This window comes from Apiospora kogelbergensis (assembly GCF_038363985.1).
Source record: "Apiospora kogelbergensis strain CBS 113332 chromosome Unknown utg000007l_segment0_segment0, whole genome shotgun sequence".
In the NCBI taxonomy this organism is placed as follows: domain Eukaryota; kingdom Fungi; phylum Ascomycota; class Sordariomycetes; order Amphisphaeriales; family Apiosporaceae; genus Apiospora; species Apiospora kogelbergensis.
The window spans coordinates 3,527,019-3,552,001 of NW_027117424.1; the positions used below are offsets into that span (position 1 = coordinate 3,527,019).

The 24,983-nt window shown below is 56.5% G+C and overlaps 5 protein-coding genes across 5 annotated transcripts; 3 read left to right on the plus strand and 2 right to left on the minus strand.

Moving 5' to 3' along the window:
- Positions 1–1,574: 1,574 nt before the first annotated feature.
- On the plus strand, positions 1,575–3,171 carry PG998_011538 (uncharacterized protein; the record flags this gene model as incomplete). Its single annotated transcript, XM_066878354.1, has 4 exons — positions 1,575–1,923; positions 2,016–2,480; positions 2,585–2,771; positions 2,865–3,171. The coding sequence occupies 4 exons, from the start codon at positions 1,575–1,577 to the stop codon at positions 3,169–3,171; spliced, it is 1,308 nt and encodes a 435-aa protein (XP_066727408.1).
- A 3,953-nt stretch (positions 3,172–7,124) lies between these two features.
- On the plus strand, positions 7,125–8,737 carry PG998_011539 (uncharacterized protein; the record flags this gene model as incomplete). The annotated part of the gene is made up of 4 exons (XM_066878355.1): positions 7,125–8,008; positions 8,079–8,217; positions 8,281–8,395; positions 8,490–8,737. The coding sequence occupies 4 exons, from the start codon at positions 7,125–7,127 to the stop codon at positions 8,735–8,737; spliced, it is 1,386 nt and encodes a 461-aa protein (XP_066727409.1).
- Positions 8,738–8,908: 171 nt separating this feature from the next.
- Positions 8,909–12,416, minus strand: PG998_011540 (NRPS-like enzyme; the record flags this gene model as incomplete). Its single annotated transcript, XM_066878356.1, has 2 exons — positions 8,909–11,485; positions 12,084–12,416. 2 exons carry the CDS (start codon positions 12,414–12,416, stop codon positions 8,909–8,911), a joined length of 2,910 nt encoding a protein of 969 aa, XP_066727410.1.
- Positions 12,417–13,622: 1,206 nt separating this feature from the next.
- On the minus strand, positions 13,623–14,843 carry PG998_011541 (uncharacterized protein; the record flags this gene model as incomplete). The annotated part of the gene is made up of 3 exons (XM_066878357.1): positions 13,623–14,025; positions 14,102–14,564; positions 14,642–14,843. The coding sequence occupies 3 exons, from the start codon at positions 14,841–14,843 to the stop codon at positions 13,623–13,625; spliced, it is 1,068 nt and encodes a 355-aa protein (XP_066727411.1).
- Positions 14,844–15,605: 762 nt separating this feature from the next.
- On the plus strand, positions 15,606–24,922 carry PG998_011542 (uncharacterized protein; the record flags this gene model as incomplete). Its single annotated transcript, XM_066878358.1, is given in 4 exon segments — positions 15,606–15,690; positions 15,705–18,694; positions 18,721–23,601; positions 23,711–24,922. 4 exon segments carry the CDS (start codon positions 15,606–15,608, stop codon positions 24,920–24,922), a joined length of 9,168 nt encoding a protein of 3,055 aa, XP_066727412.1.
- Between the last annotated feature and the right edge of the window lie 61 nt (positions 24,923–24,983).

Below are 24,983 nucleotides of genomic sequence, written 5' to 3' on the forward strand. Positions count from 1 at the left end.
ATGTCGACGTCGGGATGGCAGAGGGGAGGGGGAAGGGAGAAGGAACTCGCGGAGGAATCTGAATATAGAGAAACTCGAAAGGGGATCTGCGTCTACTTTTATTATGGCCTCGAATGCTCCTCTACGTAAAGTATCTGACAGAAGACCCCCACTGACGGCTTGCTGGGACTAGGACAGGGTTTTCCACTTGCAGAGAATGCCATCCATCAACTCACACACTCCCAGTTCTGCAAGATCCAGGACTACGGGTCGTGGCCCGCTATATAACTGGATTCTTAATCGGAACGGTGCTAAGGGGGGATCTAGTTGTGTTAAGCATTGTTAAGCAGCTTGTTTTAGTGAAAGGCCGAGTCAAGTCGGGGAGAGAAAGGCCGAATTGAGGTGTGCAAGCGTGAGGTGTGCTCGATGGCACTAGGGGTGGACGTCCCCTTGTCCCCGGGGGTCCATGGCATCATGGGCAAACATGGGCAACGCAGATGGCATTATTGTCGGGGCCGTTGACGTGATCGACCACCGGCGCCTCTCACTCGTCCGTTTCGACTGTTGTGCTTTGCGGGGTACCATTGGCGTTACTCTGATACGCTGGGTTGACCGGTAGTAACCTGAGCCATTCCCTTGTCAGCATGTTCCTGACGCTCATTGCCTGGTTGCTACTATGCCGATGGGATGCCGTGACGTCCTGGCATCAATTTGTGCAATGGGAAGTGGTTGCATAGGCGGCTCTTCGGTTGATACCATTACCGTGCAGTCCATACTTGTCATGCATCGTGTTGGATCTTCAGGGCGTGTCTGCGTGTGTTCCCCACAGCAGCTCTTTAGTGGATGCGCCCGCCGTGTGGCGACCGCTAAGTGACTGAGCAATTGGCCCAATGGGTGAGCAGCGTAGCAGGTCGTGGTGGACAAGAACCGCGTCTCCAGGCTCTCTAGGAAATCCATGTGTCACGATTTATGGCCCTAGAAAGAATCTGCGTGCGAGAAATCTCTTCAGCAATTCCCATGGCCAGTATCCATCATGCACCATAGGTAGTAGCCGTGGTGGTTTTACAAGCCTTGGTCCTAGAACTAAGCAAGAAAAACACCAATTGAGGTCGCGATCGTCATGGAGATTTCGGGCCTCGACAACTTTTCCATCCAAAAACAACACCATAGTCATGTCGGTGAGGCGAAGCCAAGCAGTGAACCCCGACTTCACTGCCCGCTGCCCTTCTTTTTTAATACCGGCAATCGATGCTTGCATTTGCCTCCAAGTATACTATCCCCATTGTAGATACTTCTTCGCCGGATGTCTTCAAAGACCCTGCTTCATGGGCACTCTCAACTTGGCAGTAGAATACACGTACCCCGCATCATCGTCGCAGTCGCACTCTGCTTCCTTGCCTCCGTGCCAATGACCCCGCTATAAACCGGAGGTGTTAAGATCCCCGCTGTCGACATCGTGGCCCAACCGAGGCAACTTAGTAGTATGAACTGGTGATATCTTTCTGCCGTGCTTGTCTGCCTGAGTACAGACACCTCCCAATTGACGAGAGTTCACGAGGAGTACACGGAACGGTGAGCAACCAAGGAACTGAGCCATGTCGTCGTCGAATCCCGAGAAGACGCCGGTCCCACGGCCCAACGCCCCCTCCATCGCTGTCTCTCCCACCATAACGCTGCAGCCTCCACTGTCGCGGCGCGGCCACGGCCCGGGACTCGTGCTCCTGGTCGACCCCGTCCTTGATTTGTCCAACCGCCACGACAAGACCCTGGACCCTCCGCCGCTGCAGAAGTGGGCGGAGGAGGGCTATGCCGTCGCGCAGCTGAAACTGGTAACGAATGAGGCAGTGGCAGATGCGGCGGGCATCGAGGAGGCGATCCACCGCGCCCTTCAGGAACTGGCCGAGCTGCCTTCGTGCGACCCCACGGAGAAGCTCGGGTTCATCGGTATGTAACAGATAGGGGTGGCGCCTCTCTCCCAGGCCACGTTTATGCAGACAGTTGGAGTCGCGGTCTCTAAACTAGTTTGGGTGCTTCAGTCTACTCGGCAACGGCACCCTGTCCCATCACCACGGCGACCATCCAAGCCGCATGCAAGGAGGCCGCGGCCGTAGTCTACTATGGAGCGGAGCCCGCACCCTCATCCACCTCCCACACCGACGGCAGCCGACTTCCCGTGCTGGCTCACCTGCCCGGCGCGTCGATATCAAAACCGAGTGACGGCAGCGCTTCGACGGCGGCGGCGGCGGCGCTGCCTCCGGCCCACGTGAAGCAGCACTACTACGGGCGCGCGGCCGAGGGGCCCGCCTTCGCCGTCCCCGCCCACGAGCACTTCCACGCGAGCTCCGCGTCCGTGGCGCACACGCGCACCCTCGCCTTCCTCAAGCCGCTCGTCGGCGGGCCCTGGTTCGACCTCGAGAAAATCTGGGACGAGCACACGTACTGGGAGTTCGAGGCCCGCGACGTCGAGCAGACCATGGCCACCATGGTCGAGGAGCCCTACGGTGAGTCTGGCTCGCGCCCCGAGAGGAGCTGGCGGATGGCTTCTTCCCCGGATATCTATCTAACTACTAGGACAAGTACGCTGACGTGAGCAACCATCGTAAAGTGAATCATGTCCCGACTTTGACGGGCGGCATTGGTAGGGAGAAGTTGACTGACTTCTACACGAACCATTTCGTGTTTGCGAACCCGCCTGACACCGAGCTGGAGCTGGTCAGTCGAACTGTGGGCATTGATAGGGTTATTGACGAGTTCGTATTCAAGCTAACTCATGACCGTGTCATCGACTGGATGTGAGTCTTTCCACTATTCTCCTTTTCTTCAACTTCATTCGAACACCCCCATTACTGGTACGATCACTGACGATGAACTATCGCAACAACCAGGGTTCCAGGGGTTCCGCCCACAGGCAAGTATATCCAGATTCCGTTTACCAGCGTCGTGAACATCCGGGGCGACAGGTTGTATCACGAGCACATCAGCTGGGACCAGGCGACGGTGTTGAGGCAGCTCGGCCTGCTGCCGGACTACTTGCCTTTCCCTTATCCCATAGACTCTGCGCATTCTGAAGAGAAGATGGAGTATCAACTTCCTGTTGCCGGCGTGGAAAGCGCGAACAAGCTTCGGGACGAGAGTGCTGTGGATTCAAATGCGATGTTGGCATATGGCCCTCGCAAAGCTACCGGGCAGTGACGGGGAGAGATTCATGGTCACTGCCTCTTGAAAGTTAAGGGGGAATGAATGCTGAAGATTGCAACTGGACATCAAATCGGAGTCAAAGAGGAAAACAAAAGCAGGCAAACATAATAATACTTTACATCTGTCGGGTTATCCTACTAACTAGGATGCCACACTGCTGATAACATAGAAGTTGCTACTCCAGAATCTCTATAACAATGCTTCAACTGGCAAAGGTCCATGCAATGTCCTATTGTACACACTATCAGGCCATCCATTGTGACAGCGGAGTATAATTTAGGTGTTAGCTGTCCCAGTTATTTCTACTGCCTGAGCTTTCTTGAAGGGAGGTGTACCACCTGTGCCATGAATGAATTTGGACCTGAGGGTTTGACGACATTTCCTTCATGGGCAGTCAATGTTCGTATTGTAGGCAGGCGCTGGATAGTCTTCTCGCGACCCTACACACAAAAGACTGAGATGAACGATCTTTTTATTTTGTTATTTCATATTTTATTAGGCATGATGATCATCAAAATCTGTGTGCTGTCTCCCAGTTTGTGTTGAGTATCAAATCAGTACGGGGATCAACCCGAGTTTTCGTTACGGTTAAGAAAGAGTCCTGCACGAATCTTGTAATCGCAAAACTTCGAAGCGGGAGCGTTCTCGGTTGGGCAGGAATCCTCCGCTAGGAATACCAGATAACAGCATCCGACTTAGAGACAAGGAGCTGTGGTGCGTAGGTTAGGCTTGAACGCCCTTTGACCTTACTCAGCTCAGAGCAAACGCCTTGTGGGAATAAATAGATGGGAGTATTGGATAATTATCAGGCTTTCCTAAATTATGGCCTTGTACTTATGCGGTTGCACTTTTCAGCTAACTGTCTCCAAGCGCGACTGTTGTCAATCCTGTCGCCAAACTGTCTACGGCATCTAGTTCGCCAATCACTCGATCCTCAGGATCCTCATCCGCAAAACCAACATGGGTTTTTGTTCTTGTGGGACAGTCGTCTCTTCTGAAGTCCAGGACGTCTCCTAGTGTCGGTCTAGTACTGTAGGGAATACAGGAATGGCGATCTTCTGTCGGCAATGAATCAGTTTCGAACCACAAGGCAACAGCGATTTACACGAACCATATTTCTGTTTCCAAATATCTCGTGTGGTACAGAAGGCTTCAAACTGACTGATGCTCATTTCACCCATTATACACTCCTCGGGGAGCCATCGGCGGATCATCCAGTGCGAATCGGTGGCGTATTGAACACCCTTCAAATGGTACTCATTAACAAGTTCGGTTGACTTTCGGTGATTGATGCGCATTTTCCGCAATCTACTCGGAGAAATGATGAGGATTGAGGAAGAGCTTTCCGTGCGTGCCGTGTCGGATTCCATGAATATGTAAATCCGGGCGGGATCATCCGAGACAGATATAAAGGAGGGTATGATGTGTCCCGTTTACCGAGGTGTTGTTTGATATGGTTTTCCGTGTCTTCAGCATGCGCTGAACCATGCTTCCTCCACCCAGGACAGACAACACCAAGGTTATTTTTCCGAATGCTTTGGGACGGCGAAGTGTGGAATGAATTCCGGTGATATCGATAGAATGGCACTTCAAAATCATCGCCATGGTTGATTTTGAAACCCAGCTCCGTGTTGTTCGGCTTCAGAATTGCTGAACTTATTCGACGTAGAAGAAGCAACAGGAAGGTGTTCTGTGTATCGATATCGGCCAGTCTTCTCTCGATTTCTTCACACTCTCGTTCGAGATTGATCAGCTCGTTTTGGTTGTATCTGGGATACTGCAGACTAGCCAGGCTAGGGATAGTTGCTGGAAGGGACTGATTTTCAGCAAGAAGACCACTGATGCTTTCCAGAGAGACCGAAACAAAGTGGTTAAGGTCCATAGCGTCTCTAAGCTCTGGTGTTTTCTTCATAAGCTTGTTCCACTGCTTTCTCCATTTTCCCCTTTCTGTCTGTTCTTCGTCGCTAGAGAACCCAACATATCTCTTTCCTGTTCTAGTCCTTAAATTATAATGGTCTCGTGAAGGATGATCCATGGAAGCACCTGAGACTATATGATTGATACTCTTCAATAGTAGGTTCACAAGACAGAGCTTAAACGAAGATAATAATAATAATGCTGGGTAGGTGGTTGCGGTTATCAGAAATGAACGAGATATGTCATGAAGAAACCAATGCTAACGTTACGGACTTCAAGTCATGTGATCAATCATCTCTTGCGGGGTTGATGCACGATGACGACCCTTTCACATGCAGGAGCCAAGGCTGTTAACACTTCAGTTGCATTTACTAATACCTGGCGGTGGCTGATTGGTTGATGATTGGCGCCGATTCAGCATTGATTGACGACCGAGCCCAAGATCACAACATGCTCATTTGTGGCAAAATACCAGGCTTCAGCTGCGAGGGATAGTTTCATGTCCAGTATACTAGCCGGGCTCTTGCTGCAGGTCTCGCCACCAAGCCGGACAAGCTGAAAAAGGATTCATATAACGAGAAGATCTACTTGACCCGGGACAAGAACCTCTAAGTATCGCCTGCTTTTGACTGGCATGTCCCACGCAGCAGAAGCGTTGATGGGCGAAGTATAAGCGGTGCTGCTCATGAGTAATAGATTTTCACACTTAATAGAATAGAACTCGATGAAGACGACTTCGTTCAAGTTCCAGTGTGCTAGATAGCAGGTCTTGGCCAGATGACCGTTCATTATTCCTCTTTAGACTGTCTCATGGGTTATAGTTAAGAGAAAGAAAAGGTAATTAAAGGTATTTATTCCATGATAGAGAATACATAACGTGATATCATGTAACTAGCTACATGTCACTATTGGACTCTCATGCTGGTTTAATCTATTGGGTAGACGCCTTTATATTGAACCGAAGAGAAACAAAGAAGAAAGAATGAATGCTGGCATAACTCTAATAAAAGGCCATGATAATGGCACGGCAATACTGGTTACGATATCTATTAGCACGCCACTAGAGTTGTTAGTTCATAACTATCATCATGAGGGTAGATGAATATACAAGCGTTGCAATCCGTTGACGAATCCATATAAGATATTACTAACTAGCTACTGACGCAGACATGCATATTTGAGGTGTGGAAACTGGCGCGGACACGGCGACGGAGTTATTCCGAGTATCCCAGTGGTCGATGGATAATACCGAACAGCAACATGAGCAACAGCTGTTGCTGCCGGGTGCCGCAGCACAGAGACAACTTCGGTGCTTTTGTCCCTTCCAAGATTAGCAGCTGGACGCTCATTCGTCCGAGTAAGGAGATCGTCCGACCCGGCTTGGAAATGCTTAACAGGGTTCCACTCCCACTATCCCTCCGGATGCCGAGGTAGGAAGGAGGTAAGGATACTGGCAAACAAAGGGATCCACGGCAATCGTCTAAAAAAAGCAAGTTGGCTGCATCTTTCGGGTGCGAAAGGGCAATGCATGGGGCTTGTACGTGTTCAAACAGAGTTATTCGAGGCCGAGGTCGCATTCCCAGCCGCTGGTCGATCTCTTCAGCGTTGCATTCGCACATACAGGCTGCAGAGGGCAACTTGCCATGTCGCACGAATGAATTCTCTGCCTTTTCTCGTCCCCCGTACCGATACATCGATCCCAACGGCCAGCCCTGTAATTCAATGCTGGCCAATCAACATATTGCACATTAGACAGGGGGTTATGCAGTCAGTGTTCCAGTAATAAACATCACTCCTCGCTTATGTAGGCTGACGGATGGTACGTGACTTATGTGGTGTAATTTCTTCTCCCCTGGGACCGGTCAATAGGCGCGCCCTCATTGAATGTCTATTTCCCACCTAGCAAACAGTGCGTTTGTTGCTTGGTCGCTGAACAAAAGGAGCAGTTTTGCTTGCCTATAACATCACTCCACAGGTAACACCATATCGTTACTTATTACCGGCTGATATACCTACATTCGTATGTTTAGATGGTGGTTCAATCGCCTTCCCAAAGCCATGCCAGTGGCTTCTTCCGCGACGTCGACGGGGGCCTCCGCGGCTGGTGTGCCGTCCTCGGCTCGTGGCTGTTCCAGTTCTCCATGATCGGCACCCTGACGGCCTTCGGGAGCTACCAGACCTTCTACCAGGCGCACTGGCTGCCTGCGTACTCGGAGTCTGCCATCGCGTGGGTGGGCAGCACGCAGCTGTTCCTCGAGTTCTTTTTGGGCGTCGTCGGCGGCCTTCTCCTCGACGGCGGCCGCTGGCGTCTCGCCGTCGGTGGGGGCTCCCTCCTCTTCGCCTTCAGTTTCTTCATGCTCAGCCTCTGCCGTCCGGGCCAGTATGCCCCCGTCTTCCTGTCACAGGGCGTGGGGATGGGCGTCGGGCTCGGGTTTGCGTTTCTGCCGCTCCATGGTATCATTGCGAGGCACTTCACCCGCCGGCGCTCGCTGGCTATGGGCATCATCACGACGGGGACGTCGCTCGGGGGCTTTGCCTTCTCCGTCTTGGCTAGCAAGCTCTTCAACACCCGCCTGGGATTCGCCTGGACGGTCCGCGTATGCGCATTCATCGCTCTGGGATGCATCGTTCTAGGCAATTTACTCATGTCGGAGCCCAGGGTGAAGGAGAAAGAAACGCTGGTCGCTCCCGCCAATACTTCTTCCGCTGATATGGCTATACGGGAAACTAAGGTGCCCCTTAGCAGCCCCGAAGGAGGGGTGGGTGATGCAGCGCAGGAAAGCGCAGGCTCCGACGTGGAGGCTAGCGGCGCCGATGATAAACCGCGCACTATTCCACAACTTCTTCGGGACCCAGCTTACCTGGCCATCATCTCGAGCGGCTTCATCGCAGGGCTAGGGCTCTATTTTCCCATGTAAGATCCCCTCCATTGAGAAGATGCTGTCCGGCAGGGAGCCTGTCGCTGATCTGTTTTGTCACCCAAGGTTTGTCATTCAGTCCTTCGCCCTTGAGCATGGTACCTCACCTGATATCGCGGATTGGCTGCTCTCCATTATGAATCTCTCTGGTGTACTCGGTCGCACGATCCCTAACTGGCTGGCCGACCGTTATGGGACTCTAGAGGTAAGCTGGATGAATGCCTCAATGCTTAAAGAGAGTATGCTTAACGCCATCATTCTGCTGTAGGTCTACATCCCTTGTACCGCCGTTGCTGGCGGCCTTGTTATCGCTCTTGGGGCCTGTATCAGCCCCGGAAGCATCATCGTCTTCAGCCTCTTGTATGGATTCTTTGCGGGCTCCAGTATGTTTATTGCCCCAACAAACTGTTCAATGTTTGCCCTTCACAGCCTACTGATTGATTATTTGCTGATGTATGTGATATTTCGTGGCATCAGTCGTTTCTCTCTACTTCCCCACCGTGGTCGCGCTGGACCCCCACGTCACGTCCGCTGGCGCTCGTCTCGGCATCGCCTGTTTGCCGGTGGGTTTCGCCGCACTGGTGGGCACGCCCATCGCCGAGGTCATCATCGGAAAGGACAATCAGTGGTGGCACGGTGTCGGCTTTGCGGGCGCGACGGAATTGGGGTCGGCTGTCTTGCTGGCGTTTGCTTGGTTTGTTGAAAGAAGAAGAAAAACCAGATGAATGGCTGGTAAGCAAATAGAAAAGAACAGCAAATGCACGATTAGACTGCTATTAAACTATAATTGCTCAAATTATGACTACATGATTGATACGGGGTCATGTCCTGAACTTGATGTGCATTGGTTCTGTTGAACCCCGCCATGTGCTTTCTTACACCCTTGCTTTTAGTACTCATGATGCGACCAGCCAATCCTCAACCCACTTCCGCATCCAATCATCGTTAACGGCCGGCATATTCTGAAGTACCTCACTGGCCTGACTGCTCTTGTCTACCGACATGGGCTCGGCGTCAGGTCCGTCTGCCCACAGGCCATCATGGTAGAATGCGAGCAGCTTGATGGCTGGGTTCCGCGCCACAAAGTCGGTGGCATGGTCCGTGTCTCCCTGTTCGCTGCTTTCTTTTAGACGCTGGAGCCACGAGGAAGGCGGCACGACTTCCAGCTCCTTCCCCAGATGTTGACGAGCGGCGTCTTGTAGCGCAGGTAGAAGCGCGTCCCATCTTGTTGTTTGAGGGTTCCGAAGATTGAAGACCTGTGCTGCGCGGCCTCTGCTCCCGCTTCCATTGCGGTTTTTTGTCTCTACTTGATGAGTCTCTGGCACTGTTGTCGCGACCGCAAGTTCCACAATCACTTCGGCGACCATGTCGGACGGCATCCAGTCGACCAGGGAGAAACGCGGGCCGAGGTTGTCGGGCAGGCACCCCAGGTGGAAGGAGCTGATGACGAGACTGGGCAGCCACTCGGAGCGATTCCACACCACGCCCCTGCTGTGGTCGTTGGCAGGCCCGGCAACCTGGCCCACGCGGGCAATGCTCACGGAAATATCTAGATGTTGGCTCGCCGTGTCGCAGAGAAGCTCCGACATCAGCTTACTGCGGGAGTAGCCGTTACCGTGCGCGGCGTCGAGCGAGTCGATGATGGACTCCGGCGCCGGCGCCCTAGAGCCGGCAGTGGCAGCCACTGCCCCGACCGAAGAGATGAACAGCACCCGCATACGGTGAGTCACCCCGGCCGAAGCGGCGAGCGAGAAGAGATTGACCATGCCCGCCAGCTGCGGTCGGAAGGACGAAAGGGCGAGGTTGAAGTTGACGGGCCACGCGCTGTGAATCACGAGACCGACTTGACTGCGCAGCTTCTCGTACATCTCTGGGTCCAGGCCAAGGCGGGGATGTGCCAGGTTCGCCTGGAGGAACGTGACGTGCTCCTCAAGAAGGCTGGCGTCGACGTCGTTCAAGGCTGCCCATTTCTTGGTTTGTGCTGATTGCCCGCCATCTGTGGCACGGTTCAGGCAATAGACATGACCGGTTCCTTGTTCACGGTTAAGTAGTAGAGCCCGTAGGATCATGGTTCCCAGGGTTCCGGTGGAGCCGGTAAGGAGGACATCGCGTGGCGTTTCTCTATTGCCAAGGGAAGAGGACGCCGCCTCGGACACAGGGATCTCCTTGATGAGCTGGCGGTAAGTCGTCAGCAAAGGCTCCATGATATCTCTATCGTCACGTTCGCTGTCACCCTGTGTTGTCGTGACGGCGGCTGCCAGTTCCGAGATGGTGGGATTCTGGTAGACGGTCGACAATCCAAGCTGGGGTAGATGAAGGGCCCGCCGTAATGCCCGGGTCAAGCGGAGAGCCTGTAGGGAATCCATCCCGCGCTCAAAGAGGCTGTCCGACTCGGCCAGGGGGTCTGTCCAGTCCGTCACCTTGAGCACAGCATCGCGGATACGCCGAGTCACAACGGCCATGTCGCCAAGCGCTTCCTCGTCGACGATTGTAGATTCCTCCTCGTCATCATGGTCTGCTTTCTCCGCGTTATCATACAGCGCATTGATCTCAGCTTGATATAGCGTTGCGCTGGCTCCCCGCTGCAGTGTCCCCTTGCCCGCGCGCACCAGCGGCCGATCCGGATCCGCGACGAAGACAAGCGCTTTCTCGACCCGCGCATGCGCAGGCGCAGCGCGGTTGGCCTCCTGTATACTCGGCCAGACGCGCTCGATAAGGTCGGCCTGCTCCGCGGTGGACTGTACCGGCGCGACCGGCTCGAGGAGCAGCGCGGCCTGGAAGCGATGGGTGCCGACGACGAGGGCGCCGGCGAGCAGGCCGGGGTTGCGCGCGACCACGTGGTGCTCCATGGTGACGGGGTTTGTCTTCTCGCCGTTGAGGAAGACGACGATGTCGTCGGCGCGGGCGCGCCACGCCCAGGCGTCGGGCACACTCGGGTGCGGCGCGAAGAGGTCGCGCGTGCGGTACTCGGCCAGGTGCTCCTTGCCGCGGATGGTGAAGGTGGGCTGTGTGCTTGAAAGGGCCTCCTGCTTTCGTATGACTAGCTCGTAGAGGCCACCGTCATCGTCGGTGACCCTTTCGAACACGGCGCCCGCGCACGGGTGGAAGCGGAGATATTTCCAGTCTCGCCGCGGATCAAGCCCGGCCGGGATGAGCTGCTGCGGCATTCCTACCTCGGACGCGCCCCATTGGCACCTCAGCGGCACCTGGGCGGCTACAATATCGCCCACCGCCTGTGGAAGATCGCCGCCGATGTAGACGATGAGCTCGAGGTGCCGTGCTACTGCGCTCAACAGGTCGGGATTCTGGGCCAGCTCGGCCACGACTGACGGCACTAGCAGGGCGACGTCGGCCGGCGTGTGTCCTAGTGCGTCCACCAGGCCCTGGGCCGTGACGATGGCGGTCGCCGCAGGGGCGATCACGGTGTTGCCGAATGGGATGGCATATAAATGAGTTTGGCCAAGACCAGCGCCCTGGAAGAAAGCACGAGGAGTCAGCCAATCAGTGTGTGTTTTAGGGAATAGAGGCTCAATATCGTACGTGAAAGGGCGGTACTGTGACCAACACACGTTTGCCAAGGTAGGCACTGTCGAGGGAAGGGACTCCGTCCGGGGCCACGCAACTAGACGAATTCTGGTGTCGCATTATCGTCTCGAGCGACCAGATCAATGGCTTTGGTATGCCTGTGGAACCGGATGTGTGTCTCAAAACCCCACGAATTAGTGCTCACTTGTACTTGGAGCTGATAACCGGAGGGTCACAGAACACCTACATGATCCATATGGGCTCATTGCGGCCTTCTTCCCACGTCTTCTCATACTTGAATGGAGGAAACTTCTTCTGCAGCAGCTCATCAACACTCGGGACTGTGAGGTGACGGGGGTGCGACGGCCTCCAATATGAGATGCGCAGGTGGTGGGGTCGGCGCTGGCGTTATGAGAGTCTTACACGCCAGCGCTTCAAACAGAGACCGATGCGCATCGGCGCTATTCCGAGGCGATGTAGAAAAAGCTATACATAACAGCATTTAGCCCAAGGCTTTCCAAAAAGTGAGTTTTATGCACCCCTTACAGCGTATCCCGTCTTGGCCGCGGCGAGGGTCAACGCCGGCGTCCGCACGTCGTTGGGCCCGACATAGGCCAAGACCTCGCGGCCTCGACCGGAGCCCGCGCCGCCCAGGCTCTCCACCAGCCACTGGGCCAGGCCGTTGACCACGTTGGCGAACTGGGCGAAGGTCACGGAGCGGAAGCCTTGCTCGTAGGAGGCCGGGATCACGGGCCACATGCCGTAGACGGCGTCCGGGTCGGTGCTGGCGGCCTGGTCCAGCATGTGTGGTAAGAGGGCGCGGGGCGGCTGCTGGCCATCGCCGACATGGTCGCCGTACTTGCCAAAGGAGGTACTCATCGCGACCATAGCGTAAGTAGCGTTCTTCTTGTTTTTCTCGTAGCTGGTTTTGCTGTGAACGGTTGGCGAAGCTGGCGACCGACCGACGGGATGTACTGAACGTCCCCTTTGACGTGCTTAGGTCAGACTTGAGGCGGGGTCGTTGGTTACACTCGGTTGGTTCTTGCTTACACCCCTTACATGTAATTGATCGTTATGTCGAACTCTCCCTTGCGACCGGTATCCGGCGTATCTAATGCATCGCGATACGTCGTACATCTTTTAGCCGGCTACCCTTGCGAAGCTCCATTACAAAAGTTCAACACAGATAGATAGACCAGGGTTAATGGGTACGTGATAATTCCAATGCGTCTTCCTGCATGTTACTAAACCAATCTGGAAGGTCCCTCACAGCATGCGGCACACCAGCAACATCCGACCATAAACCTCGGCGACGGCAGAACTACTCTGTTCCCTCTGCCTTACCGAACCAATGAGCCGTCCCATTTGTGCAAACTTTGCGAGACCGGAGTTGCAGAGCAGGACTCGGGCCCGAGTCAATCAAAACGGCAACCAAAAGACAACGCTTTTGGGGCAGCACAACGTCTGTGAGACAGCGCATTAGTAGATCGGACGGAGCCGAGCTAAGCCCTGCCAGAATCTAGACCGTCCGGCCCCTGGTAGATTTCTCAATGAGGTCATTCTGCGCCGACTGAATCGACTTGCATGGGGGGTCTTTCTGCATCGTCTCATTTGTGATACGACGGTCCATGATGCAATCAAACAGACGCATCAAGGAGGTACCAGTACCCGACGCCACTCCACTACCCCGGCCAGAACCCTAGGCGCCCGCTCACCAAGCTTCTTAGACTAGCTGCTTGGCGGGTGCGGAAATGTCTTGTTTTCACGCCCCGTCCCGCGATGTGGCGTGTCCACCGAGACAAGGTGAACTAACAAGATGAACTAGTACATAGCGCCTTACAACAGGGCAGGCACAGGGGAGTAGAGACCGGAGTATGTACGCTGCTAAAGCTAATGCCAGTTCGTATGTTGATCTTGATTTTCCACCACTAATTATAGACCTCAAACGCTAGATTGACTCCACACCACGCATAAGGCACCCGCTCTCGTCTGCGCACACACTGGCGTTCAAACCGGTGCACATCTCAAACTTGACTCCAAGACTGCTTGATGTTCGTCGTGACCCGGATGTTTTCCAGCTCCTGGCTATCGCCCGACGGGTACGCTCCAGTATTTGGCCGTGACTCCCCTCGAAGAATCCCTTCCTCGTCGTCCGTCAGCTGCTCGAACCCGTTGTGATTGTTTCTCCTGAGTGCGATGTTGTCCACTTCCCGACTTCCTGAGACTGGCTGCTGACGGCTGCTGTTCCCCGTGGGGCGCTGGCCATTCCCCCGCATAAGGCTTGGACCTGTCTTTGCTTCCGATCCGGAAGCGGCCGACGCCGACCTTCTCGAGCAAGGGGCGATACATCAACATGCAGGCCGAGAGTAAATAGATACCCGGCTCCACCACTGTCCAGATGATGAGTTCCACGGCATTGTAGGTGGCATCAATGAACGAGTTGGTGTTCGAGAAAGCCCAGAAACGTAATATAGAGGCCACGAGCCCCCTTTTGCGTACAAGCAGAGTTGTTAGTCAACAGTAGTCCACAAGATTACGCGGGGGGGGTTTGTCCCATGACTTACGAGCTGCCGATCACAAAGGTGACGGTCAAGGCGCCCTTCATATGCGTGGACGTGTGCAGCTTCCAGACGATGGGGAGCGGCAAGATGAGCATGACGAGATCCGTCACGATGTTCGGCAACGTGCTCCAGATAAAGATGGCCTCCTTGTCGAGACAGTGGACCTTTTGCACAGCCGGCGCCGCCCACTGAGCCGAGAAGGGCCGGCACGCAGCGAGATCCGTGGTGAGACTGGCGATACTGGTGGCAAGGAGCACCGCCGCCGTCACGTAAATAATGATGTGCACGCTCTGCTGTGGGAAGAGCCGGCGGTACAGGAGGAGGATGGCGATCTTGGACAGCCAGATGGTGGCATAGTACCAGGACGAGATGGCCACGAGGTACTTGAAGAAAATCGTCACGGCTTCCGGGTTGGTTTCCTCGAGGTACCAGACATGATACCCAACCGCGCTCTGCTTTACGCTGCCTATAGTACCAAGGAACAAGATTCAGCGCGATGTTTCCGTTACGGCGTATTTTTCTTCTGCTAGAAAGACTACTCACCAATGGCAATACCGGCTGCGACGAACTGTCCGAGCAGAGCGGTTACGATAAGCCCGTCGTCCCAGGCCCAGGGGCTTCTAACCAGAGAACGCGCGTAGAAGCGCAGGGCGACGAAAATGGTTTGCAGAGGCGTGAAGACGCCTACAAAAACCAGAAGCCGCCACCCTATGTTCTCGGACGAGTTTGGGTGCGGCGGCGTCATTTTTTGTGACAAGAGATGCTTACGCGGATGACAAGAGTGGTTCCCGCTGGTTGGCAGAGGGAAATATGCATAAAGACGAGGCAAGTAGAATGGCAACCACCAGCTGGAGAGTAGAAATTTGAACCTATGACCAGCGTGTTCGTTGAGAAAGGAGGCAAAAAGAGCAACGAAATCAGTCGGTTAGCTGGTGATGCAGCTTATGTGAGATTGGGACGCATGGCAGAGATGAACCAGCGGCGCAGCCATGATAGGCCGTGTAGGTGGTGTGGGCACTGCATGATTAGTCGAAGGAGTGGATGTTGGGGGCCGGTCGCCTCTGTATAGATACTTACATGGTCTCTGAGGGTTTTAAGTGCAACGGTTAAATAACGGTTGGACTAACTGCTTTCATCAACTTCCCTGCAGTTTGGGCATGTCGCCATTGGCTGATGTCAATGTTACTTGTTGGGTTTACGGATACGGCTTGGTGATATACTGAAAGACGTATAGCCGTATTGTATGTATGCCGACGACCGGCAATCGGTGGGGATCTGGGAAGGACTCTCCAGAAGAGAACCGCTGTGTATTTAACTAGACTGCCGACGCAGGCACTCGGGATTCAAATCCTAGTTCTAAAATGGTCTCCGAGACATTCCTCTGCATTTCCTTCTTCAACCTGGAAAGGTGTGGTACTGCTGTATGTTGGAAAAGGATTCCAATGATCACTCCATCGGAGGTGAACACCCCAGTCAAGCCACACCCAGCAACGTCACAGCATCTACCATGGGCCTGAGAAACCAAGACGCCATGGCGCCCATTGCCGTGGTGGGAATCTCTTGTCGCCTACCTGGTGGTGCCAACACCCCCAGTGAGCTGTGGCAGTTCCTTGCCAAGGAGGCGAGGCCTGGTCCCCCGTGCCGCCCGACCGATTCAACGAGGCCGCGTTCCATCATCCCAGCGCCGATGACCCTAACGGAACCACCCACCACCAGGGTGGCCACTTCATAGATGCAGATGTCCGAGACTTCGACAGTTCCTTTTTCCGTCTGTCGCCCCAGCAGGCGGCCGCCATGGACCCCCAACAACGGTTCCTGCTGGAGATGACGTACGAAGCGCTCGAGAGCGCGGGGTGGACTCGTGAAGGGGTTGCCGGCTCCAACACCTCCGTGTATACGGCCATGTTCACAGCCGACTATGAGCGGAACCTGTACCGAGACCCCCTGGACCTGCCCGTGTACTACATCACCGGCACCGAGAAGGCCATCCTATCCAACCGCATCTCGCACTACTTCGACCTGCACGGCCCCTCAGTGACGTTGGACACGGCCTGCTCAGGTGGCCTGGTCGCCCTCCACCAAGCCTGCCAGAGCCTGCGCGACGGCGAGTCCAGCGCCGCCCTCGTCTCCGCGGCGAACCTGACCCTGGGCCCCGACCACCACGTCGGCATGAGCAATCTGCACCTGGTCGGGGGCAGCGGCCGGTGCTACCCCTTCGACGCGCGGGGCGCGGGCTACGGCCGCGGCGAGGGCCTGGTGGTGCTGGCGCTCAAGCGCCTCGACGACGCCCTGCGCGACCGCGACCCCGTGCGCGCCGTCGTCCGCGCCACCGCCGTCAACCAGGACGGCTACACGCCGCAGGGCATCACCTACCCCAACGGCGCGGCGCAGGCGGCGCTCGTTCGTGCCGCGTACGCGCGCAGCGGCGGGCTGAGGCCGCGGGACGTCGGCTACGTCGAGGCGCACGGGACGGGGACCGTGGCGGGCGACACGGAAGAGCTTAATGCCCTGGCGGACGTCTTCGCCTCCAGTGACACCGCCGCGGCTCGCTCCCTGCCGCTCTACGTGGGGTCGATCAAGGGCAATATCGGACACACCGAGAACGCCAGCGGCTTGGCGAGTCTCGTCAAGGCCGCCTTGATCCTGGAGCACCAGCAGATCCCGCCCGTCGCGGGCTTTTCCACGCCGAAGCCGGGCCTCCCCCTCGACGTGATGCGCATACCGACCCAGATGACGCCCTTGCCGGTGGCCGCGGGCATAACTCCGACGGTATCTCTGAATAGCTTTGGCTTCGGAGGGACGAACTCACACGCCATTCTGCAAAGGGGCCCACGGCCGCCTCCGTTACAAGGCGATGGAGGGTCCCCGTCTCCCCGACTTTTCGTCTTCTCCGCGCACAGCGAAACGTCTTTGAAGAAGATGATTCGCGCCCACATAGATTGGCTGAGTAAAGAGCCAAGCCCCTCGCTCGCCAATCTATCTTACACCCTCTGCCACCGCCGATCCCAGCTCAACTGGCGGTTCGGCTGCGTCGCCGAAGACCGGCCATCACTCATCGCGAAGCTCCAGCGCGCCATCGACGGCGGCATCTCCTCCGCCCCCTCCCGGCCGCGCACGCCCGACCCCTACGTCGTCTTCGTCTTCACGGGCCAGGGCGCCCAGTGGGCGGGCATGGGCCGCGAGCTGTTCGTCGGGTCGACCGCGTGCCCGGTGTTCCAGAAATCCATCCGCGCGTCCGGCGCGATGCTGCGGGCGCTGGGCGCCGAGTGGGATCTCGGCGACGAGCTCCTGCGCGACGCGCCCGAGACGCGGCTCAACACGGCGGCGCTGGCGCAGCCGGCGACCACGGCGATCCAGATGGCGCTGGTCGAGCGGTTGCGCGCCCAGGGGGTCCGGCCGCGCGCCGTCGTGGGCCACTCGAGCGGCGAGATTGCCGCGGCGTATGCGGCGGGCCGCATATCCCACCGCGCCGCGTTGGGGGTGGCGCTGCATCGCGGCTGCGTGGCTACTCTGCCCAGCAAGATGCGAAAGGGGCTGCCTGGCGGAGCCATGATGGCGGTGGGGCTGGGCGAGCGCGGGGTTGCCCCTTTTCTGGAGAATCTCGAACGGGGCAGGGCTGGGGTGGCATGCGTCAATAGTCCGAGTAACGTCACCATCTCGGGAGATAGCGATGCGGTGGACGAGATCGGGGAGCGATTGGCGGCGGATAAGAGTGGGATTTTCCATCGGAGGTTGGTGGTCGACACGGCGTATCACTCGCATCACATGCAAGCCGTTGCAGATGACTACCTCAGCCGTCTCGATCACCTCCATGAGATTGAGATTCCCGATAAACGGGATGGTGGCGACATTGCGTTCATCTCCAGTGTTTCCGGCCTGCCCAAAACGAATGGCTTCGACTCAGCATACTGGACAGCCAATCTTGTGTCCCAAGTGCGGTTCTGCGACGCGATCCAGACCCTCGTCAGCCACAGGATATCAGAAGGATCAGGCCGAGATGCCCTCTTCATTGAGCTCGGTCCACACAATGCGCTTTCTGGCCCCGTCCGCCAAACAATCACAGCACCCGGCGGCCCTCGGGTGGACTTCGACTACTATTCCGCCCTACAGCGCAAGGTGGACGCGCTGTCCAGCATCTTGTCGCTAGCGAGCAGTCTATTCGAGCGTGGTGTACGCTCCGAGATGGACCACGTCACCCGCCTGACCCAGGGTTCCAAGACCGCCAATGTGTGCGTTGACTTGCCTTCTTACCCCTGGGATCACGAGGACAAGCACTGGCACTTGTCGAGAGTCAGCCGCCAGTACCTCATGCGCCCGGATCCGTACCATGACCTGCTCGGCGTGCGGGTGGCAGACTCCACCTCGATCGAGCCGCGCTGGCGGCACATGATCTGCCTCAGTACCCTGCCGTGGTTGGCGCACCACGTCGTCGACGGACTGGTGGTGTTCCCCGGGTCTGGCTATCTGTGTATGGCCACGGAAGCCATGAGGCAGGTGTTTAGTGAGCGCCATTCATCACCATCGGCAGCACCGCGGCAAGAGCAGCAGCTCGAGACCATCATCTTTCGCGACGTGGCTTTTCACCGCGCCCTCGTCGTACCCAACCCCCTCGTCGCGTCGAGATGCACCTGAGCTTTGATCCGCAACCAGCCAAGTCTCTCGAACTCGCTTTCCGCATTACTGCATTTACCGACGGTCACTGGCATGAGCACTGTTCTGGACTTGTGGAAGCGATTGTGGCTGACTGCGCAGAACCCTCCACGAAGAGGTCCCTGGAAACAAGTTTCGACGGTACTATCAATCTCGACCCGCAAGAGCTGTACTCGGAGCTCGCCGGCGTGGGAAACACGTATGGTCCCACCTTCACGGGCATCAAGTCCCTGGCGATGACATCAGATGCAGCACAAGCCAAGTCCACCGTGGAGGTCCCCAATGTAGCTGATCTAATGCCGGCAGCGCACCAAGCGCCTCATCTGATTCACCCCGCGACGCTAGACATCTTGCTCCATACCGCCCTGCCGCTCGTCGGGAGACGACTGGGCCCAGGCTCCGTCATGCCCACCCATATCGACGAGCTGGTGCTTTCGGCGACCGACACGCTGCCTCATAGACCCGGGTCTATCCTGGAGGCTTTGACGACGTTGAAGTCCAGCAATGGCCTTCGCACTTCCCATGCCGATCTTGCGGTCACGTCGGGTGGCATCCCGGTACTGGCGGCGTCAGGCATAGAGATGCGAAGCCTGGGCGCTGCGCAGGACCATCCAGGCGGCTCGGCAGTCGCGGAGGGTATATGCTATGAGCTCGACTGGAAACCTGATTCTCACTACATCAGCACTGCGGACTCCCAAACAAAACACCTGTCGTTCGAGAACATGGTAAGCCTCATCCATTTCAAGCATGGGGAAATTTCAATACTTGAACTCGGCATGGGCAATGAAGAGCTATCATTGGCATTCATCGACGTCTTTATCAATCGGGGCCACAGAATGGCATCGTATAACCTGGTTGGCACCAGTTCTCAACATACTGCCAAGGTACAGGGCAAGCTTGAGGCCCATAGGGTTCCATGCAGCATCTTGATATTGGAAGAGGTAGACAATGAACCTATGCCCAAGCCGAGTTCCTACGATGTCATTCTGGTATCAGATCCCAGCATGCTGGCTCGCGCTTCCACTTTGATTGAGTCTGGTGGCACACTACTGGCGCATTCAGAGGCCGAGTTGGATATGAGAAATAATGCTTGGATTGCAGCCGCCCAGGCAGTACCAGTGCCCATCGAGGTCCAAATGATTTGCCGCGAGAAGGACCATAGATCGGCCGTCTTGCTGGCTCGCCGAGGCAGTGATATACGCAACATAATAACCACCAATTGCCGCATAATTACCCATTCGAAAGAGCGATCAGATACCGCTGATTGGGCTCGAGCCCTAGGCCTAAGCCTACAGAAGACGTGCCCCGGGCTTATAACAGACAGCTTCGACACAGGCGCTGCCACCACTGCCGACTGCGACGACGCCTGCATCCTCGTCGTCGACGATCAAGCTCAACCCATCTTATCCGACCCCGCCTGCTTTGACGCCGTGGCGGCACTTTTGAACCAGCCCGCCCGAATCGTCTGGGTCAGTCCAGACAGCCCGATGTCGATGCACCAGATCACCGGTGTCGCGCGGACTGCGCACGCCGAGAACTACAAGCTTCGCTTGACCACGATACATGCGGCCCCAGAGCAGCTTGGTAGTGAACAGCTTCATAACTTGGTGGCTGAGTGCATGCGAGGCGTCATAAAGGCCACGGACGACGACAGCGAGTCTGGTCGCGAGCGTGAATACTGGTTGCGCGGGGACGGCACGGTCTTGATTCCGCGATTACGCCGGAGCGATGACTTGAATCTTGTCATCCAAGACACCACCGGTGGTGTCCACGATACATCTTCGAACACGGTTGAGCAGCGAGCTTTCACTGACCCCGACTGCCCCGTGGTGATGTCTACAGAAGGCGCCAGTAAGACGGCCGGTCGATTTGTCCGAGATCACAGCCTGGGTGGGCCATTGGCTATGGATGAAATTGATATTCAAACGGAGGCATTTTCGCTGACCAGAGAGACTTTCACTGGGGGCTTGTCCGAATATGTCGGAGTCATCTCTCAAATCGGTGCGGGTGTACGAGACCTTGCTCCTGGCGACCGTGTGTTGACCGTAAGCAGCAGCACGGCAGCAAGCCGCCTCCGCATCTCACAGCCTGCCGCTAGCTGTATCCCACCTGACGTTCCAGTGACGTGCATTAGCATGCTACTCAATCTGATGGCAGCTTCTCACGCTCTCCATAAGCTTGCGGACCTCACGGCAGCATCAGTCGTTTTGTTGCACGACGCTTTGAGCCCACAAGGGCGGGCTGCTGTAGCTGTTGCGCGATATATGGGCGTTCGTGCAATTTTCACAGCTACTGATCGTTCTGAGGCAGTCAAAATAGCTGAGGGCTTGAACATCCCAGAGGACGATGTTCTGTTGAGCCGACCTTCACTCTATCGGCAACCATTGGCCGGTGTTTGCCCTGACGGGTTGGACGCCATCTTCCTCGCCGGAGGAGAACCAAATGTCCCGCAAGAAGCGCTGTCTCAACTTAAGCCATTCGGCTGCGTGATTACCATGAATCCTTCCAGCCGACTCGACGCTGCTCAGCATTCTAAGCTACCATCTAACACAACCGTTTACAATTGCGACATAGCTGAGCTTCTCCGCTGTCGACCCGAGAATACCGCCACTCTGGTAAGACAGGCCGCCGCAGCACTGCCTTATCTCAATATGGACGGATTGGACTTATGTAGTCGGAACGTGGACAAGATCGCCGAGGCGGTGCGCATGGTCGAGAGCGGAGCGCAGTCCCGTGTGGTGATTACCGTCCAAAAGGACTCGATGGTCAACACGCTTGTCATTCCCAAACACGACCACGGCTCTAACACAGGCGGTGGTGGATGGAAAAAAGATGATGTCTCCTATGTTATCGCAGGTGGCTTTGGAGATCTAGGTAAGCGCCTGATGCTCCTCATGGCACGAAGGGGGGCGAAGCACTTGGTAACGCTATCTCGGTCTCTCCCTAGCGACAAGGATAAAGTGGCTTTTGAGGCGCAGTTGGTTGCTACTCAGCCCGGCTGTCGTCTGCATTGCATTTCCTGCGACTTGACTTCTGAGGCAAGCGTGCAACAAGCCGCCGCAACTATGCACCGAAACGGCCTTTCCCCGGTGAGGGGAGTGATACACTCGGCCGCTATCTTACACGACCGTCCCCTGACCATCATGACCCACGAAGAGTTCCGGGTAGCGAGCCAGGTCAAGGTCGAGGGGACGCTTCTTCTTGAGCGCGCGTTCGGTTCGCCATCGCTCGACTTCTTCCTCATGCTGTCTTCGGCGGTGAATATCGTTGGGGCCAGCGGCCAGGCGAACTACAATGCTGGAAACGCGGTTCAAGATGGGTTAGCTCAGCTTCGCCGTCGTGAAGAGGAGGAGCTGGGAGAGGTCCGCAACCACTGCCGCTATATCTCGCTAAACATCGGGTGGATTGAAGATGCATTGCACACAGCCGACAATGACGCGAGAAACAGTGGTCTTGGTCGCGCCGGCCTCCGGGCCATCCGGTCAGACGAGTTGTCGCGGTTCTTTGACCATGTGCTGGGCGCCGCCATAGTGATATCACCTGGTCGATCGCGACTATCGCAAGCCGTCATCGGATTCGACTCAGCCTCTCTGTGCAACGCCACTTCTTCTAGCAGCAACATCTTTTCCCCGATGTTCAGCCACGTCCGTCGCTCTAGCATGTTGACGACGGCGGCCGAAGGTATCGCGCCGGAGAGCCAGAGTCTCCCGACCGCCGCGTCCTTCAAGCGCGTCCTGGCGTCCGACGACGACGACGCCCTGCTTGACTTCGTCAGCGCGGCGATCTGCGGGCAGCTGGCGAAGCTCATCTCGGTCGACGCCTCGCGGGTTGATGCCGGCCAATCGTCCATGCTGGAGCTCGGCCTGGATTCGCTTGTGGCCATCGAGCTGCGGAACTGGCTCATGCGCACTTTTGACGCGCCCTTGCAGTCCTCCGAGATCATGGATGACCAGACGATTCGCGCATTGGGGGCGAAGGTCGTCTCGCGGTCGCGACTCTGTGAGACGCCACCGCTACCACCCACCAACGGCATCAACGGCATCAACGGTCATGACGAACGAGAATCAAATACAGATATGGAACTAAATGGCACAACTTCGCATGCAAGCGAGGGGGATTCGAAGACAGCAGATATCATCGCCGCGGCATCCGATCGAAACCCGCGACTGCCGCCATTGCCAGTACCCAGCTTGCGCGATGCCCTCCGCATGTTCGAAGAATCTCGTCAGGCCATTGACCCCGCCGAGGAACAAGCCGTTACGGCCATGCATGTTCAGTCATTCGCAGCCGGCATCGGCCCCTCCCTCCAGCAGATAGTAGAGGACGAAAGGAAGAGTACCACCGACACCGCTGACTCTGTCGGCCCTTCCATCATCGCGGACGGCTATGAACGCCAGATCTATCTTGAGCGCCGCGAGCCGCTTCAGGACTACAGCGAATTCACCGTCGGCCACCCCCTAGCCGCACTCGCGCACTCGCAGGCCACGCGGGCCGCCATTGTGACTGTAGCTGCGGCCGAGTTTGCTCGTCGGCTGGCGGCGGGGAAGGTGCCCACCGACACCCTGCATGGGACGCCCATGACCGGGGAGGCGCGCGACTGGCTGTTCTGGGCTACCCGTCGGCCAGGAGACGAGGTTGACCGTATGGAGAGACATGGACTGCCCTCTTCCCACGACAGCGTGGTCGTCTTGCGACGTGGACATGTTTTTGAGCTAGATATTGGGTCAGAGCAAGATGGTTCTTTGCAAATCTCCGGGGTTCAGGCGGCGTTTGACAAGATTTTGAGCTTGTCCGAAGAGCCAGTTTCTTCTATTTGCTCTCTGACTGCCAGTGATCGCAAGTCTTGGTTTCTTGTAAGTCCCACACCCCTTACACCACCCGTACTTCATCGACTATGTTCTATGCCCCGCCCCCTTTCTATCGTACACATACTAACCATACTCATCATCTTCCACTCTACAGGCCCGCAACGAGCTCGAGACCAACCCCTCAAACGCCCAGATCCTGCACACCATCGACTCGGCCATGTTCGTCGTCTGCCTGGACGACGAGTCTCCCGCGAGCTCGGGGAGCGCCACACAGTTTCTCCTGGGTGGGCAGGCACGCCCGTTCACGAACCGATGGCTGGATAAACCTGTTCAATTCGCGGTGACATCCAATGGCCTGTCGGCGGGCATCTTTGAGCACGCCAAGATTGACGGCCTCGACGTTCGCACGCTGCACCGGCACATCATCCGTGCGCTATTCGCTGACCACCACTGTCGCCGCCTCCCCAATGGTCAAAATGTACTTATAGCCAATGGCGCATATCCCGGCACTGCTACGGCGATGCCTGCTGAAACGCCCTATTACCCCGTTCGTCACCATTATTGGTGCCTGACGCCCACTATCCTCTCGAGAGCGGAGGATGTACAGGCGCAGTGTCTTCGATCCTATGGCTACATTGATCATCGTTACTTCACAGCAAAGGAGCTCGCACCCGACCGACTTCGTGAAAGTCGTGCATCGCCGCACGCCACAGCCCACCTCGCAGCCCTCCTGGCCGTGTACCTTGTGGACAAGGAATGCCGTCCGGCTTGGGAGATTGTTTCTCTCGGCACCTGGGCCGGCGGGCGCATCGATTGGGTGCAAACCGTCTCTCCCACAGTTCGGATCTTCCTAGAGAAGGCAGCATCAATATTGCTAGGGGCGGATGGGGTCATCAACGGCGACACCCCACAACAAACTCTCCGTCATCATTTTGACACTGCCGCGAGGGGATATTCCCAGACCATGGTGGCTGCTGGACGAGGCCATGGGTACGTGAGCCACATGTATGCCCTCCTCAGCGCCTTCACAACAAAATATCAGCCAGCGTCAGCCCGGGATGACAATAGGTCCGAAGACGTACCAGCTCTTTTCCGCAACCACGCGTGGAACGCCACCCGCCGCGGTGGACTAGATCAGGGACTCAAGATCGGGTTCATGCCGGATGTGGAGGAGGGCTCGGACGACTATCCTGGTGCCTGGGACGAGGGCGGATTCCTCACTGATGGGGAGCGCGGTGTATACATACACTGTGGTATTCGCAGCCACGGAATTACATTCGCGGTCTCGGCACGCCCAGAGTACGCGGACGCGGTGTGCGAGGCACTGGATCGCGCTTCTAGCCTGATAGCATCACTGTTTGATTAGGAGTGACCTGATGCTGTTTGATTGGGTCAAAACATGTTTTTTACCTAACGAGAAAAATAAA